Source organism: Erythrolamprus reginae, chromosome 1 (assembly GCF_031021105.1).
Source record: "Erythrolamprus reginae isolate rEryReg1 chromosome 1, rEryReg1.hap1, whole genome shotgun sequence".
Classification (NCBI taxonomy): domain Eukaryota; kingdom Metazoa; phylum Chordata; class Lepidosauria; order Squamata; family Dipsadidae; genus Erythrolamprus; species Erythrolamprus reginae.
This window is the reverse complement of record NC_091950.1, coordinates 196,882,831-196,895,438: the sequence shown is the minus strand read 5'-3', so window position 1 is coordinate 196,895,438 and position 12,608 is coordinate 196,882,831. Positions and strand designations below refer to the sequence as shown.

The following is a 12,608-nucleotide window of genomic DNA, read 5'->3' as shown; positions in this document are numbered from 1 at the left end:
TCCAAACTTCAGGCAAAGTTCGAGGTCGTGTTCGGCGTTCGGAGCTTTGACGTCACCAGCAGGTTGCTAAGGACGCCAAGGTGATCACTTCCTAGATTTCATGGAATCCAGGAAGTGATCACCTTGGTGTCCTTAGCAACCTGCCGGTGTCGTCAAAGCTCCGTCCCCAGAATCTCTTCATGGGAGGGATTCCCTGTTCAGGTTTGAGTTCGGGTTTGGCCAAATTTTGCATAAAATTCGGCCGAACTCGAACACCGTTGTGTTCGCCCATCACTAGTAGTAATATACCTGGGGTGTGGGGGGTGGGATACAATATATGTATAAATATGGGGGTGGGGAATATAAGTTTGAGAGTGGCACTGATGATTAAATGAAGTTAGGGATTTAAGTTACCTGTCTGTTAACCATAAAATGAATTATGACTAGATTTACCCAGGGAAGGGACAAGAGGGAGGAAGAGGAAGTAGAAAAGGAAGGGGCGAGGAGGGGAAGAGGGAAGTAGGAAAGAGGGAGGAAAGAGACAAGGGAAAAGAAGGTAGAGGAAAGAGAGGGAAATAGAGGAGGGAAGTAATAAGAAATATTGGGGGGAAACAGATAAAAGTACAAAAGGTGCAAAATTAGAATGTTTATGATATAATGGATAGATATGAATAATTATACATATTTCAATATGATTTGTAGTATATGTATGGAAATGTATGTGGAGATGGAGAAAAAAATAAAAATAAAAGACCCAGACAGAACAAAATCTCGCTAATAAATGTCCAACCACAACCCAATGAAGTGATACCGAAAGTTTGTCAACATAAAACCAAGTTTACTGTACAGTTTACACATCCTGCTACACTAAAGGCAAACAAATGATTCTATACATTAACTTATTATGTGAAGTCAGTAAATGTAGCTTGTAAATTGTATTATACGGCTTGGCTGTTGAATAAACCTAGGCAGCTGTGATTTTTCAGCAAGCTGTGGCTAATCAAAGCAAGATGAATAAGTTGAATAAACACAGAATTGGTGACCCAACCAACAAAGCATCCCAAGGCTGACTAAAAGCATGTTTGGGTTCATTACAAAGAGCTCTCTCTCTCTCTCTCTCTCTCTCTCTCTCTCTCTCTCTCTCTCTCTCTCTCTCTCTCTCTCTCTCTCTCACACACACACACACACACACACACAACATTTGAATTACCAACACTTTTAATTGTCATCTGCTGTAACACATGTTTTGACCTTGGGGCTACCAAAAGATTAGATTTAAATTATAATTGGGCCAAGGACAAAAAGCTTAACTTTGGAAAAAATATTATTTGGATTGACTTCAGAAATAAAGTAGGAAATTGCATAGCTGTGGGGAAAATGGACTCCAAAACCCACCCAGGGATCTGAACCTCTGCTATATTTATAACTACCATATAACATGGGTGGGTATTCTTTTATTCCAGGCTTCATATTTCAGATTGAGTTCAGGTGAATTCATAGAAAAAGAATAAGAGGTCTGAACATAAATTAGTGCTGGTTTTCAGTGTAGCCTCCAGGTGACCGAAATGAGCTTCTGTTGGAAATTTACATTTTCAAAGAAGACCGATTAATATGAGCATATTGCAAGCTATGGATTGGAATCTTGAGACTTGGCCCACAGAATTGCCAAGATATGGACTTAGTTAAATTGATCACATCATCATCAGTGGCAACAAAAACCTCTGCAATTGCCACTTAGTAGCACAGGCTCACACCCCATCCCACCCCACCCTCAAAATGCCCTTTCTCACCCCTCAAATTTTAGGAAAAGAGGACAAAAAGCATCCCTGTTGCCTTTGGCAAGTTTTTCACTACTCTTTGATTTGAATAATAGTGTCTTTGATTGTTTTAATTTTATGAAAATACTTTAGTTTATAAGTCCTTACCTTGAGGATTTATATTATCAGAAATGGCATTGCACACATGTAATAATAATGCAGTATATGAGTACAATTTAGAAGTAATTAGTTTGCCTGAAATGGGACAAGTTTGGCAGATGATCAGAGAGGCTGTTTGGGTTTCTTTTTGAGCAAATATTTTGAACTCTGAATGAACCGAACAGGCTTCCTACTAGTGTGGAAATGGTGTTTTCTTAACAAGCACTTTCTCAACAACACACTTGGAATATCAGAGTGCCGTTTCTGGATAGTCTCAATTTTCCTGTTAACTGTTGCATGTACACACTGAAGGCTTGCACTATAACCATGTGTTATACCTAAAATTCTATCTGATGTATTATAGCTGGACTTCTATCTGATATTGTAAAAAGAAACATCTGGAGAATGCAGTGGAAGAAAATTTATTCTTCAGTTGGAGAACAAAGAAGGGAACTTGGCTGAAATTCCTGGACTAATCTATTAGCAGAGGGACAAGCGATGGGCAAGAGTAGAGATGTTCTGCCTTTCATAGTACATTCATCTCATTTCCAAGTTATGCGGCTTACCTGTCTACAAAAGTTCAGGTAAATTCCAGGAGAAGACATTGCCTCTGGAGGAAGCAGAGAATTAATTTTATTTAACAGACAAAAAACCTGAATAAGTCTCCTGGATAAATGCCTGGGTTAAATTTTCAGGGGACAAATGGTTCTTTGCTGTTATGTCAGAAACTGATAATGATGCTAGCTTTACTCTGTGCTCAATTAATATATTTATATAACATTCGGTAGCCATTCAGACTGATGATTTGGGGAGGAATACACAGCCAAAAAACATCTGAAGGAGACAATGACATGAAGAAAAGAAAGTTTCTAAGGAAATACAGGAGTAATATATTTGAATCCTTCGGGTACTATTGCAAAAACATTAATATGCCTTATGAGTCAAGCGGTATAGGCATATAGGTTTAAGTTTTTTCTGAAAATATCTTCCTTAAGTCTCTACTAAGTGGCCATATCATTCCTCCTGAATACAAATCAAACCATTTCCCAAAATGACTAGCTCAGGATAAAGTCCTGCTTAGCACAAGAACTGCTGACACATTAGTCATGGCTATCCATCCTCTGTAAATATAAATTTCTTCTTTACCATATACTGGTTCCCCCCCACACTCCATAAGATGCACTATTTTTTCCGCAAAAGTGGGTGTAAATGTCTGTGCATCTTATGGAGTGAATATTATGCCACAGACCATGCAGTGTATTACCTCAGGGGTCCCCAACGGTGGACTGGTGCCAGTCCTTTGATGAATAGCAGTCGGGCGGTGGCTGCGGGGTCCTTTTATAATGTGGGACCCGCCTCTTCTGTCTTTGTCATTGCCTGCCTCTTCTATCTCTTTTCTGCAGTGCAGGAGACATTAGGAGGAGCTAGCACATGAGAGGATGTTGATCTGATATGTTCCCCCTGATATTTTTTTCCTTGTTTTCCTCCTCTAAGTAAAAAGCCAACCGCTCTTGGCTGGATTGCATTTGCGGCAGGGGCCGGATGCACTCGACACCACCACTGGAAGCTTTCAATGGGCAGTCGCGCAATAACATGCATGATCGCCCAGGAGGCCTTGCATGCAGCGCTAGGCATGATGGGGGTTGGGTGGAGAGCCCCTCGCTTAAAAGCAATGGGGCACTGCTCTCCGCCCTTTTCATTTTGGACTTGTCAGCCCCCGTTGCAGGTAACTCCTGGACCTACAGAGGGCCTGCATGGGCTGGTGCAGACTTGGGGGGGAGCAGGGGCGCCCTGCTGTGGCAGTATGGGGTGGAAAAATGGGCTAGCAGCAACTGTGTGATCTCCTTTAGGGCATCTTTTGGAAGGTCATGGGCTCCCCCCACCAGAAGCTCTGGACAGAATCTGCCGCAAGGCCACAAATGGGGGTGAGCCTTCCCACATGCCTTGGGCATGGCAGAGGGCAAGGGAAGGTCAAGGACAAGGTCAGGTTCAAGGTCAAGGGTGACCTTCCTTGTTCAGCAAGGAGCTTTTGCCCAAGTATGTTTGGAATGGAAGATCCACCCGATTGGCTTCCTCTGCAGGTCAAGATTTAAATAAATAAAGTGACCCATAAAACCCAGCTCTGTGGTCCGTGTGCTTATTCTGCATCCGACACAAGTAAAAAGCCAGCCGCTCTTGGCTGGATTGCATTTGCGGCAGGAGCTGGATGTACTCGGCACCACTACCGGAAGCTTGCAATGGGTGGTTGCGTGATAATGTGCATGATTGCCCAGGAGGCCTTGCACGCAGCGCTAGGCGTGCTGGGGGTCGGGCGGAGAGCCCCTCGCTTAAAAGTGATGGGGTGCTGCTCTCTGCCCTTTCCATTTTGGACTCATTGGCCCCCGTTGCAGGCACCCGCCCGCCCTCCCAAAGGTATCAGTGTGATTACTGGTCATCTTCAGGAGCCAAGTAGGAATTTTTGGCAGCCATACTGCTGTTTAGGTTATGGCCGGGTTTTTTTTTTGCCTACTCCACATTGTGTCTGGGAATGGGAGAGGTTAGGGGGTGCTTAGCATTAGTTCCTTGCAAGAAAAGGTTTAATTGGCTTGAATTCTCTTGGTCATTGGGATGGCAGTATGGGGCAGAAAAAGGGGGCAACTGTGTGATCTCCTTTAGGGCACCTTTTGGAAGGTCATGGGCTCCCCCCCCCCACCAGAAGCTCCAGGCAGAATACGCCTGAGTGTTGGGAAGGAGCTGCCGTTGTGGCTCATTTGCCGCAAGCCCACAAATGGGGGCCTTGGGTGTGGCAGAGGGCAAGGGAAGGTCACGGCCAAGGTCAAGTTCAAGGCCAGGGTCAAGGGAGACCTTCCCTTGTTCAGCAAGAAGCTTTCGCCCTTACGTTGGTCAAGTATGTTTGGAACAGAACTTCCACCCCATTGGCTACATCTGCAGGTCCAGATTTAAATCAATAAAGTGACCCATAAAACCCAGCTCTGTGGTCCATGTGCTTATTCCATATCCGACGCAAATGTAGGTGCGTCTTATGGTGAGAAAAATATGATAGGCAATTTAGTCTATCCAACAGTTCATAGTTTTACACAATTTCTTCTAATGTTGAGTTGAAATCTCTATTGTTCTTATTTGGGGGTGGGGTCACAAGGGGAATAACTTCTCTTCATATATTTGAAGATGATGATCTCTCTTAACTTCTTCTCCAAGCTTATCATACCCAGCTTCCCAAGTATTAACATGATGTGACACATTTTGGGTCCAGTAATATGAAATGCCCCTTGGTTCAATTTTATACCTAAAATCTGAGAGATTAATATCCTTTTGCAACAAACAGTCCATTGGGGAAATTTTCAGTGAGTTTTCAATGTGTTTTTTCTCCCTGTTGTAAGATTATTGTTATTATTGTAAAGCAAATCTAGGAGTCCTTAACAATTCTCCTTCTAGAATGATCTCTGTGCTTCCACATGGTATTTTGTAGTTCACATCCCCTCCAAACAATGTATTTCCCTTAGACATGAGAAGGGTTCAAGTTAGCTCTCATTTCTTGAACAGCATAGCTGAATTTTTCTCAAGTTTAAATCCAGAGGTTGTTTCATCTGAATCTTTCCATTAGCCTCCTATCTTCTGTGAGAACCAAGAAGAAATAGTTGAACAATGGCATATAGTGTAATGTGTCTCTTTGAGGGCTCTTCAAATACTCATGACTCTAATTACCTTTTCCCACGTATTTTGCAAAACTGTTATTCCTTCCCCTTCAGCTGTATCACGAGTAGACTTAGAGATTTAGAAAAGTATGACAGATATGCCTATAGAAGGTCACCAACTGAATTTGCTAGTTAGTGAATATGCTGATCACCCTATAGTGCTATTTATTTAAAGATGGAAAATCCATCAATAACTGGAAGCAAGATCTCTTAAAATCTAAAGGACCGAAAGCTCATTTAGAATGGCTTTTAAAAATAGCAAATAGCTATTGGCTTCAATTAGGTTCTTGCTGGAATTACAAATCGAAGTGTGTACCACATTCATTCAAAATGTTGAAAGTGGATCCAGTGATGATGTTATAAGCTAAGGTTTGAATGTGTAGCAATCTGTCTGTTGGAGATCACATCATCACCGTAAACGTCTTGGCCACATCCAGAGCTGGAAATTGCAAACTAGAGGCTTATTTCTTCAACACAGTCAAGCTCAGGATATCTTTGTGTATATCTTAATGTAAATTTTACCAGAAAAATTTGTTATCCCAGCAAATTAGGAAAATCTTATAAGTAATAATTGAAAAACACCAGTTTAATATAAATGGCAGTCTAGAGCCACTATACTGTCCGGAAGGGGTTAGGCAGCCTATAAGTATAAGAAATGAATGAATGAATGAATGAATATTTCACTATGGTTTTGACCAGGGGTGGGTTCTAACTTACCTCTCCACTGGTTCACTTCCTCCCATGCCATGTGGCTATGCATGCATTGCATGCATGGGTGGGCACACATGTGCAGTGCTAAAAACTCAGTTTTTGCACATGCACAGAGACAAAAACCAGCAAAAATAGCAAAAAAAAGCCAAAAACAAGATGGCGACATCCACAGACAGGCACTGACAGAACCAACTCCAGGCAGAACATTTACTACAAGTTCTATAGAACCAGTCCAAACCGGGAGGAACCCATCTCTGGTTTTGACCCTAACTCTAACCATAATGATTGTTCTGTAAGTAGTTGGGCTTGCTTGCTTCTAAGAGCAAAGTGGCCTCCTTTCTTCCCTGGACCCTCCTTCTCAACCCCTTGTCTCCCTCTGTAGCCTTGGCAAAAGCTAGAAGAGGTTTTTGAGCAGTCTATTCTTTCTTTAGCCAGGATTGGAGGATCAGGAGAGACTATAGATTCTTCCCAATCTTTGTAGAGCATTTGTAAGGAATCCCATCAATCTGGCCTTCTTACTGCAAGAAAAAATCTACAAAGCACCATTTAGTCTAAATGTATATTGTATTTATTTTGTAGCATTTAAGTCTGCACTATTTACAACTCATTTTAGGCTGCAGCTCACATTTGGAATTTAAGACAGTAGAGCCCACACCTTTGGAAACCATATATTTGCATATATGGCATATAAGTTGAGTTATTACAAAGAAAAGGAAATGGCAAGAAAAGAAATGGCTATCTTCACCAAGGAGGTTCCCTAGGCCAGTTCTGCAAATGATGAATTCCCTGCAAAACCTTCCTTTCTTGGGTACCAGGATGAAGACTGTTTTGGGTTAGGAATATAAGCCATAAAGTTCCACAGTAAGTACTGAAAGTTGAGCAGTTTCATATTTGACCATCAATACCCTTCAGCGAGAGGTTTGGTGCAATTAATGGTTCTATTCCTCGTCCCTTTCACAGACTCCTTCATCTTCTTCTGGAAATGCAAAGTCCTTCTGGTTTTTTAGATGCTTAATTCCTGTAAAAATACAAAGACCAGAGTTAAGATTTATTTTTTGCACTCAAGATGTGCAACCTGCCCAGCATGCTCACAACAATAGAAACAGCAAAATGGCAAAGCGATTGTGACATATGAAAATGGGGATGTTATCTTTGTAGTCCATTACAAAGATAGAATTTAGTCTGATGTCACAAGGGCATGGATGCATTTTCTATCATTGCCCCCCTCTCTTTGCCATAATAATAACCAGAAAAGCAATAACAATAAAAGCAATAACAGGGAAGAAATCTGAATGGCTTCACAGTATGGTGAAAAAGGACATAGTCGTTGTTTTTGTAATGCTAGGCACCTAAGCCGATTTCAGGAACTAAATAGGGTTGGCCCTAGTTAATAACTGTCTGAGATACTGGGGCTGTTGATTGGATGAATACAGTATCTCCCCTGTCCAATAGCAATTGAGAGAGAGAGCGAGCATGAAAGACAGAGAGAGAGAGAGAGAGAGAGAGAGAGAACTGCATTTACAGTTGTTAGAGTGTGAAAGAAGATTGCTCTGCTCATTCCCTTTTGAGTTTTAGTTTTGGTGAGACCATCTTTAAATCAAAGCCTGTAATAATCTATACTACATCTATAGTAGACCTGTGTAAGGTGAATTCAATATTTGAAAATGATCATTAAAAACACCAAGTAATTACAAATGCTATCACTCCTCTCCTTATTTGTTTCCACCAGGCCCTGTACCTCTCTGCTGCAAGATGCTGAAACCCAGATAATGTTGAGATCTGGTGATGTGGCAGGTCTCTGCCACCCCTTTTGTCCTCTGCTCAATTTGTAGTCCTCATTGTAGACTCTGAGCACAGACTTTTGCTTTGTTTAGGGATATTTTTCACTTCTTGCCATCTGTCTTCTGGCAAGACCCCCAATAATACTATGATTTCCCTGGATCCATCTTTCTATTCTACTCTGTCACAATTCATTTGCACCCTTAGGTTTATTCCTTCAAAATTATTCTGCCTAGCTTGCTCCCAAAGTCAGAAACACAAGAAAGAATTATTCAATATATGAGACTTAGTTTGCTTCATATCTAACATGTGTGACGACTCCCTCCTCCCTTTTCCTTGAGGACTTTGATTTTATTGTAGATCATTTAATTAATCCAGTAGATGTTAATGAAGGAGAGCTAGAATGCCAGCCCCTGTGCATAAGGAGACATGAATAACACTTTGTTCTGCTGATGCATGTTAGATTAAGTCAGTCCTGCCCCCCAAAGCTTATTTCCATATTCAGGATAAATTATCTGTGCAAGTGAGGCAACTTCCTGCATTTTTGCAGCCAGATTACAATGTCTCCAACAGGGAGCCTGAAAACTTGACATCTGGTTTAGTTCATTCAACCAAAGTAGACAAAATTGACATTGACTAAGCCTTAATTTTTTAAAAATACTTCAACTTTACTATAGATTCCTCAGGTTTAAAATAATGCATATGTGTTACCCAAATCATGAGCGGAAAAAGAGATTTACACATTCAGGTAATATAAACTCGAGGGCACTGAGAGTCATGGCAAATAACTTCGATAAATAAACATAAATAAAATAAAATAAACTTCACTGCCGGTGGATAGATTGATTTCATGGTTACCAATCTGTGCCAAATTTCAATAGACCCATGGAATGATCTCCCATTCATTTCAGTGGAAGAAGGAGATCTCTATTTGTATTATATTTCAGTGTGGATCAATTCCCTCCGTCAAAATGTATGGATCAGATAATATCCCGAAGCCTTCCAAAGAGAGCATAGAAATCACCCTGAGTTATGACTCCTCTCTATACAGATACAGCAATCATTTTAGGCATCAGGGCAAAATACACTTAATTTCTTTCCTAGGTTTAATTTGGTTTTTGGTTTTTTTTAAAAAAAACAAAGTGGTCATCAGCACACAAATGCTGACATTTTCTTTATTCAGCTGTCCTGAGTCCCTGGAGAAGGGCGGCATACAAGTCCAATTAATACATTTATTATTGTTTCAAAAACAGATCTGCAAGAAGACTTAGAGATCCAAAGCCATGAGGATTGTTGTAGGGACTCTCTCTTTTCTCTCCCACACTGTTTTTGCTCAGTACAATAGATTTTTTTTTCTGTTAAAAAGTCAGTAACACAACAACCTAGTTTCCTGCCCAACCCGGCCTCAAGGCCAGCGAACAGTAATTAGTCATCACAAATGTGCTTTTTAAAAAAGCAATTGGATTGTTGCCTTTTGAAAAAAGCACCCTTGAGACAACTGTGACCTGGATGACTGAGAATTCCACAGACATTTTTAGGGTGTTCTTTTCCCCCATTTATTTTCAGCTACTCAACTGAAATGAAAGGAGTAAACAGTATGGGAGACTAAGGGAATATCTGCACTTAGCCATTTCAGCTGTTCTTGACCTATATGCCCTGGCGGTTTAAGTTTAAACCAATTTAAGAAAATCTAGTCTGGACTAAAATAAGATGACCAGATGTCCCGCTTTTCAGGAATTTTTCCCGCGTCCCGTGTTATTTTTAAAAAGTCCCGCTTTTTTCGGGTGGCCAGTTTGCAGAAGCGTGCTCACTCGCTCCAGCTTCGCAGCACCCCACTGCCACCACTGCGATGCTCCTCACCCATCCAGCCCTCCTGCTTCTGGGCTTGCTGCAAGCCAGCAAGCTGACCCAAACCACCTCCGCACCCCAAACCGATGGGCCAAACCTGTCCTGATGCTGCAGGACCCACAACTCCTGCTGCAGTCTCCTTCCAGCCCTCCAAGGCCTCCAGTGATGCCTACAAGACAGGGGCCCTGCGGACGCCGTTGAAGCCACCACCCTCTGCCAACTATGTCTTCATGGGGAAGAACAGGCAAGCTTTTTTGAACGTTTTGAGTTTTGTTAGTCATTCGTCTCCCCCCACTCCCCGCCACCACCAATGGTGTCCCCCCGTACCCGACTCATGATCTGGTCACTTTAGACTAAAACCCTTAAGCAACATCTTTTATGTATTAGCTAGCAGACAACCACATCCTCTATTAAACAATGTCGGTTGGCGGGCCCCAGGGGAAGAGCCTTCTCTGTGGCGGCCCCGACTCTCTGGAACCAACTCCCCCCAGAGATTAGAACTGCCCCTACTCTCCTTGCCTTTCGTAAGCTCCTTAAAACCTGCCTTTGTCGTCAGGCATGGGGGAACTGAGACATCTCCCCCAGGCATATACAATTTATGCATGGTATGTTTGTATGTATGTTTGTTTAGTAAATGGGTTTTTTTTTTAAAAATCAAACAGGGTTTTTTAAAAAAATATCTTAAATTATATTTGGATTTGTTATAAATTGTTTTATTCTGTTGTGAGCCGCCCCGAGTCTGCGGAGAGGGGCGGCATACAAATCTAATAAATAAATGAATGAATGAATGAATGAATGAATGAATGAATGAATAAATAAATAAATAAATAAACAAACAAACAAACAAACAAACAAACAAACGGTTCCCCTGCTTCTCTGTTGTGGCTTCACCTACCATTTTACCTGTGGAGATTCTGAGTCATTCAGAACAAGAGAGAGATGCACTCAATCATAACTAATCCTTCCATCACCCCCACCATCCTGCCAGAACCAATGAAGCTTCTTGGATGAGAAGCAAAACATCTTCTGCATCTTCCTCAAGGGAGGGGAAAAAACCCAGTCCAGTAGCCTAAAAAAAAAATTGAGACACCTGCCATTCTATTCCTGGAAAGCAATATCCTTAGAGAAGGCCAGTCTGTTTACAGTCATTCAGTCTAACCATGCAAAGATTGGATTAATTTTCCTTTTCTATGTAAAGAGCTTCCCTAGCTGTCATTCACAGTGAAAATATGCCTACATTTATACAAACAATGGAAAAACATGACTTGCTCTTTGACCCTGTTTAATAAAATCCCCCTTTGATAAAATACCTCAGGGATTAATCTGACTATATTCAACTTTGCCCTGAAATAGTTTAGGCAGTTTGAGGTCATAAGAGACTTTGAATGCATTCTTTAGCTGTTTTTTCTTCTTCTTTTCTGGGTTTATTGTGTAAAATTATTCCCTTTGCCACTGAGTGGGACACCTAGGTTCTTCAGCAAACAGAGTGCTGAGTAGAGGGATCTTTCAGAGGGAAGTTCTTCAGGAGGCCCGTGGTATGAAGAGGCAGTGGTGGGTTGCTCCCAGTTCCACCTGGTTCAGCAAACCAGTAGTGCCAGTGGTGGGAGGAGACTCCGCCCACCCACCCACCCAGGATACTTCTGGGCATGTGCAGAAACATTATGAGCATGTGCACGCAAACTGGTATCGACAGGATTTAGAACCCACTACTGGAGATTAGGCAAGATCAAATCCGAAGCTGTCCCAGCTTTCAGGATGAAGTATAGCTATCTTTGTATCTCAATATTGTCCGTGTCAGCAACTTTCAACCCACATGTGAAAGAGCAAAAGAGAAAATCTATACCAGTGAATTGATTTTCTACCACACTTGTGGGTTTGGGTCTCCCTGCCTGCTTCAAACGAGCCTGCTCCCTTTCCAAAAGAAAGACCAAGAGTTCTTCTAACCCTCTCTTATTCCATCAAAGAGACCACCCTTTTCCCTGCCTCAGCCTGATCATTAGAAGCATAATCAATGGCTCCCTGGTCCCATTCTGCTCTTTCAAGTTTCCTGGGTTCAATTCCTTGATCCCTCTCAACATATATAAAAAGGGCTAAGAGAGGCATTAAAGCATTAATTGATCAACTGTGCAATTCTCTGCTACACTTTATGGAACGAATTTGTTGGATTTTGAAGATGCAGAAGAGAAAGGTTACTACATTGATGCTTTTGAAATTAGGTATGGAGATGATTCCTGAAAATACCATAGATAGATAACAAACAAATGAATGATAGAATAATTGATCCAGAATTCTGACTCAAGGCACAAATGACCAGCTTCCATTTATTATTTGATGAAGACCTGACTCATGAGGTTGGGAAAGTTAGAAGGAAAAAGGAAGATGACTAGCAACAGTTTACATTAGTGATGGATGTTGCTCCTGTTTCCTTATTCCTTATTCCTTTTCCTTATTCAGATTGCGGTGTGGAAAGAACAATATACTATCTGGTACAAGATGCAGGTAGCTACCATATTTTTCAACGTATGAGACACATCTTTCTCCTCCCTAAAAGAGGCTGAAAATTTGGGTGTGTCTTATACTCTGAGCACAGCTTTTTTGAAGCTTTTTTTTTCAGCTCTAATGAGATGCTAACAATTTTCCCAGCTCTTACCAGCTTGCAGGCTTTTTCATTGTTATTCTC

At 41.5% G+C, this 12,608-nt stretch overlaps 1 protein-coding gene across 1 annotated transcript in view; it reads right to left on the bottom strand.

Annotated features, from left to right (window-relative positions):
- Positions 1-6,846: 6,846 nt before the first annotated feature.
- Positions 6,847-12,608, bottom strand: part of PPP1R1C (protein phosphatase 1 regulatory inhibitor subunit 1C) — a 39,365-nt gene continuing 33,603 nt past the window's right edge. Inside the window, exon 5 of the mRNA XM_070737478.1 lies at positions 6,847-7,319. Within this exon, the coding sequence (XP_070593579.1) occupies positions 7,240-7,319 (80 nt within the window). The 3' untranslated portion in view covers positions 6,847-7,239. The remainder of the gene's footprint in view (positions 7,320-12,608) is intronic.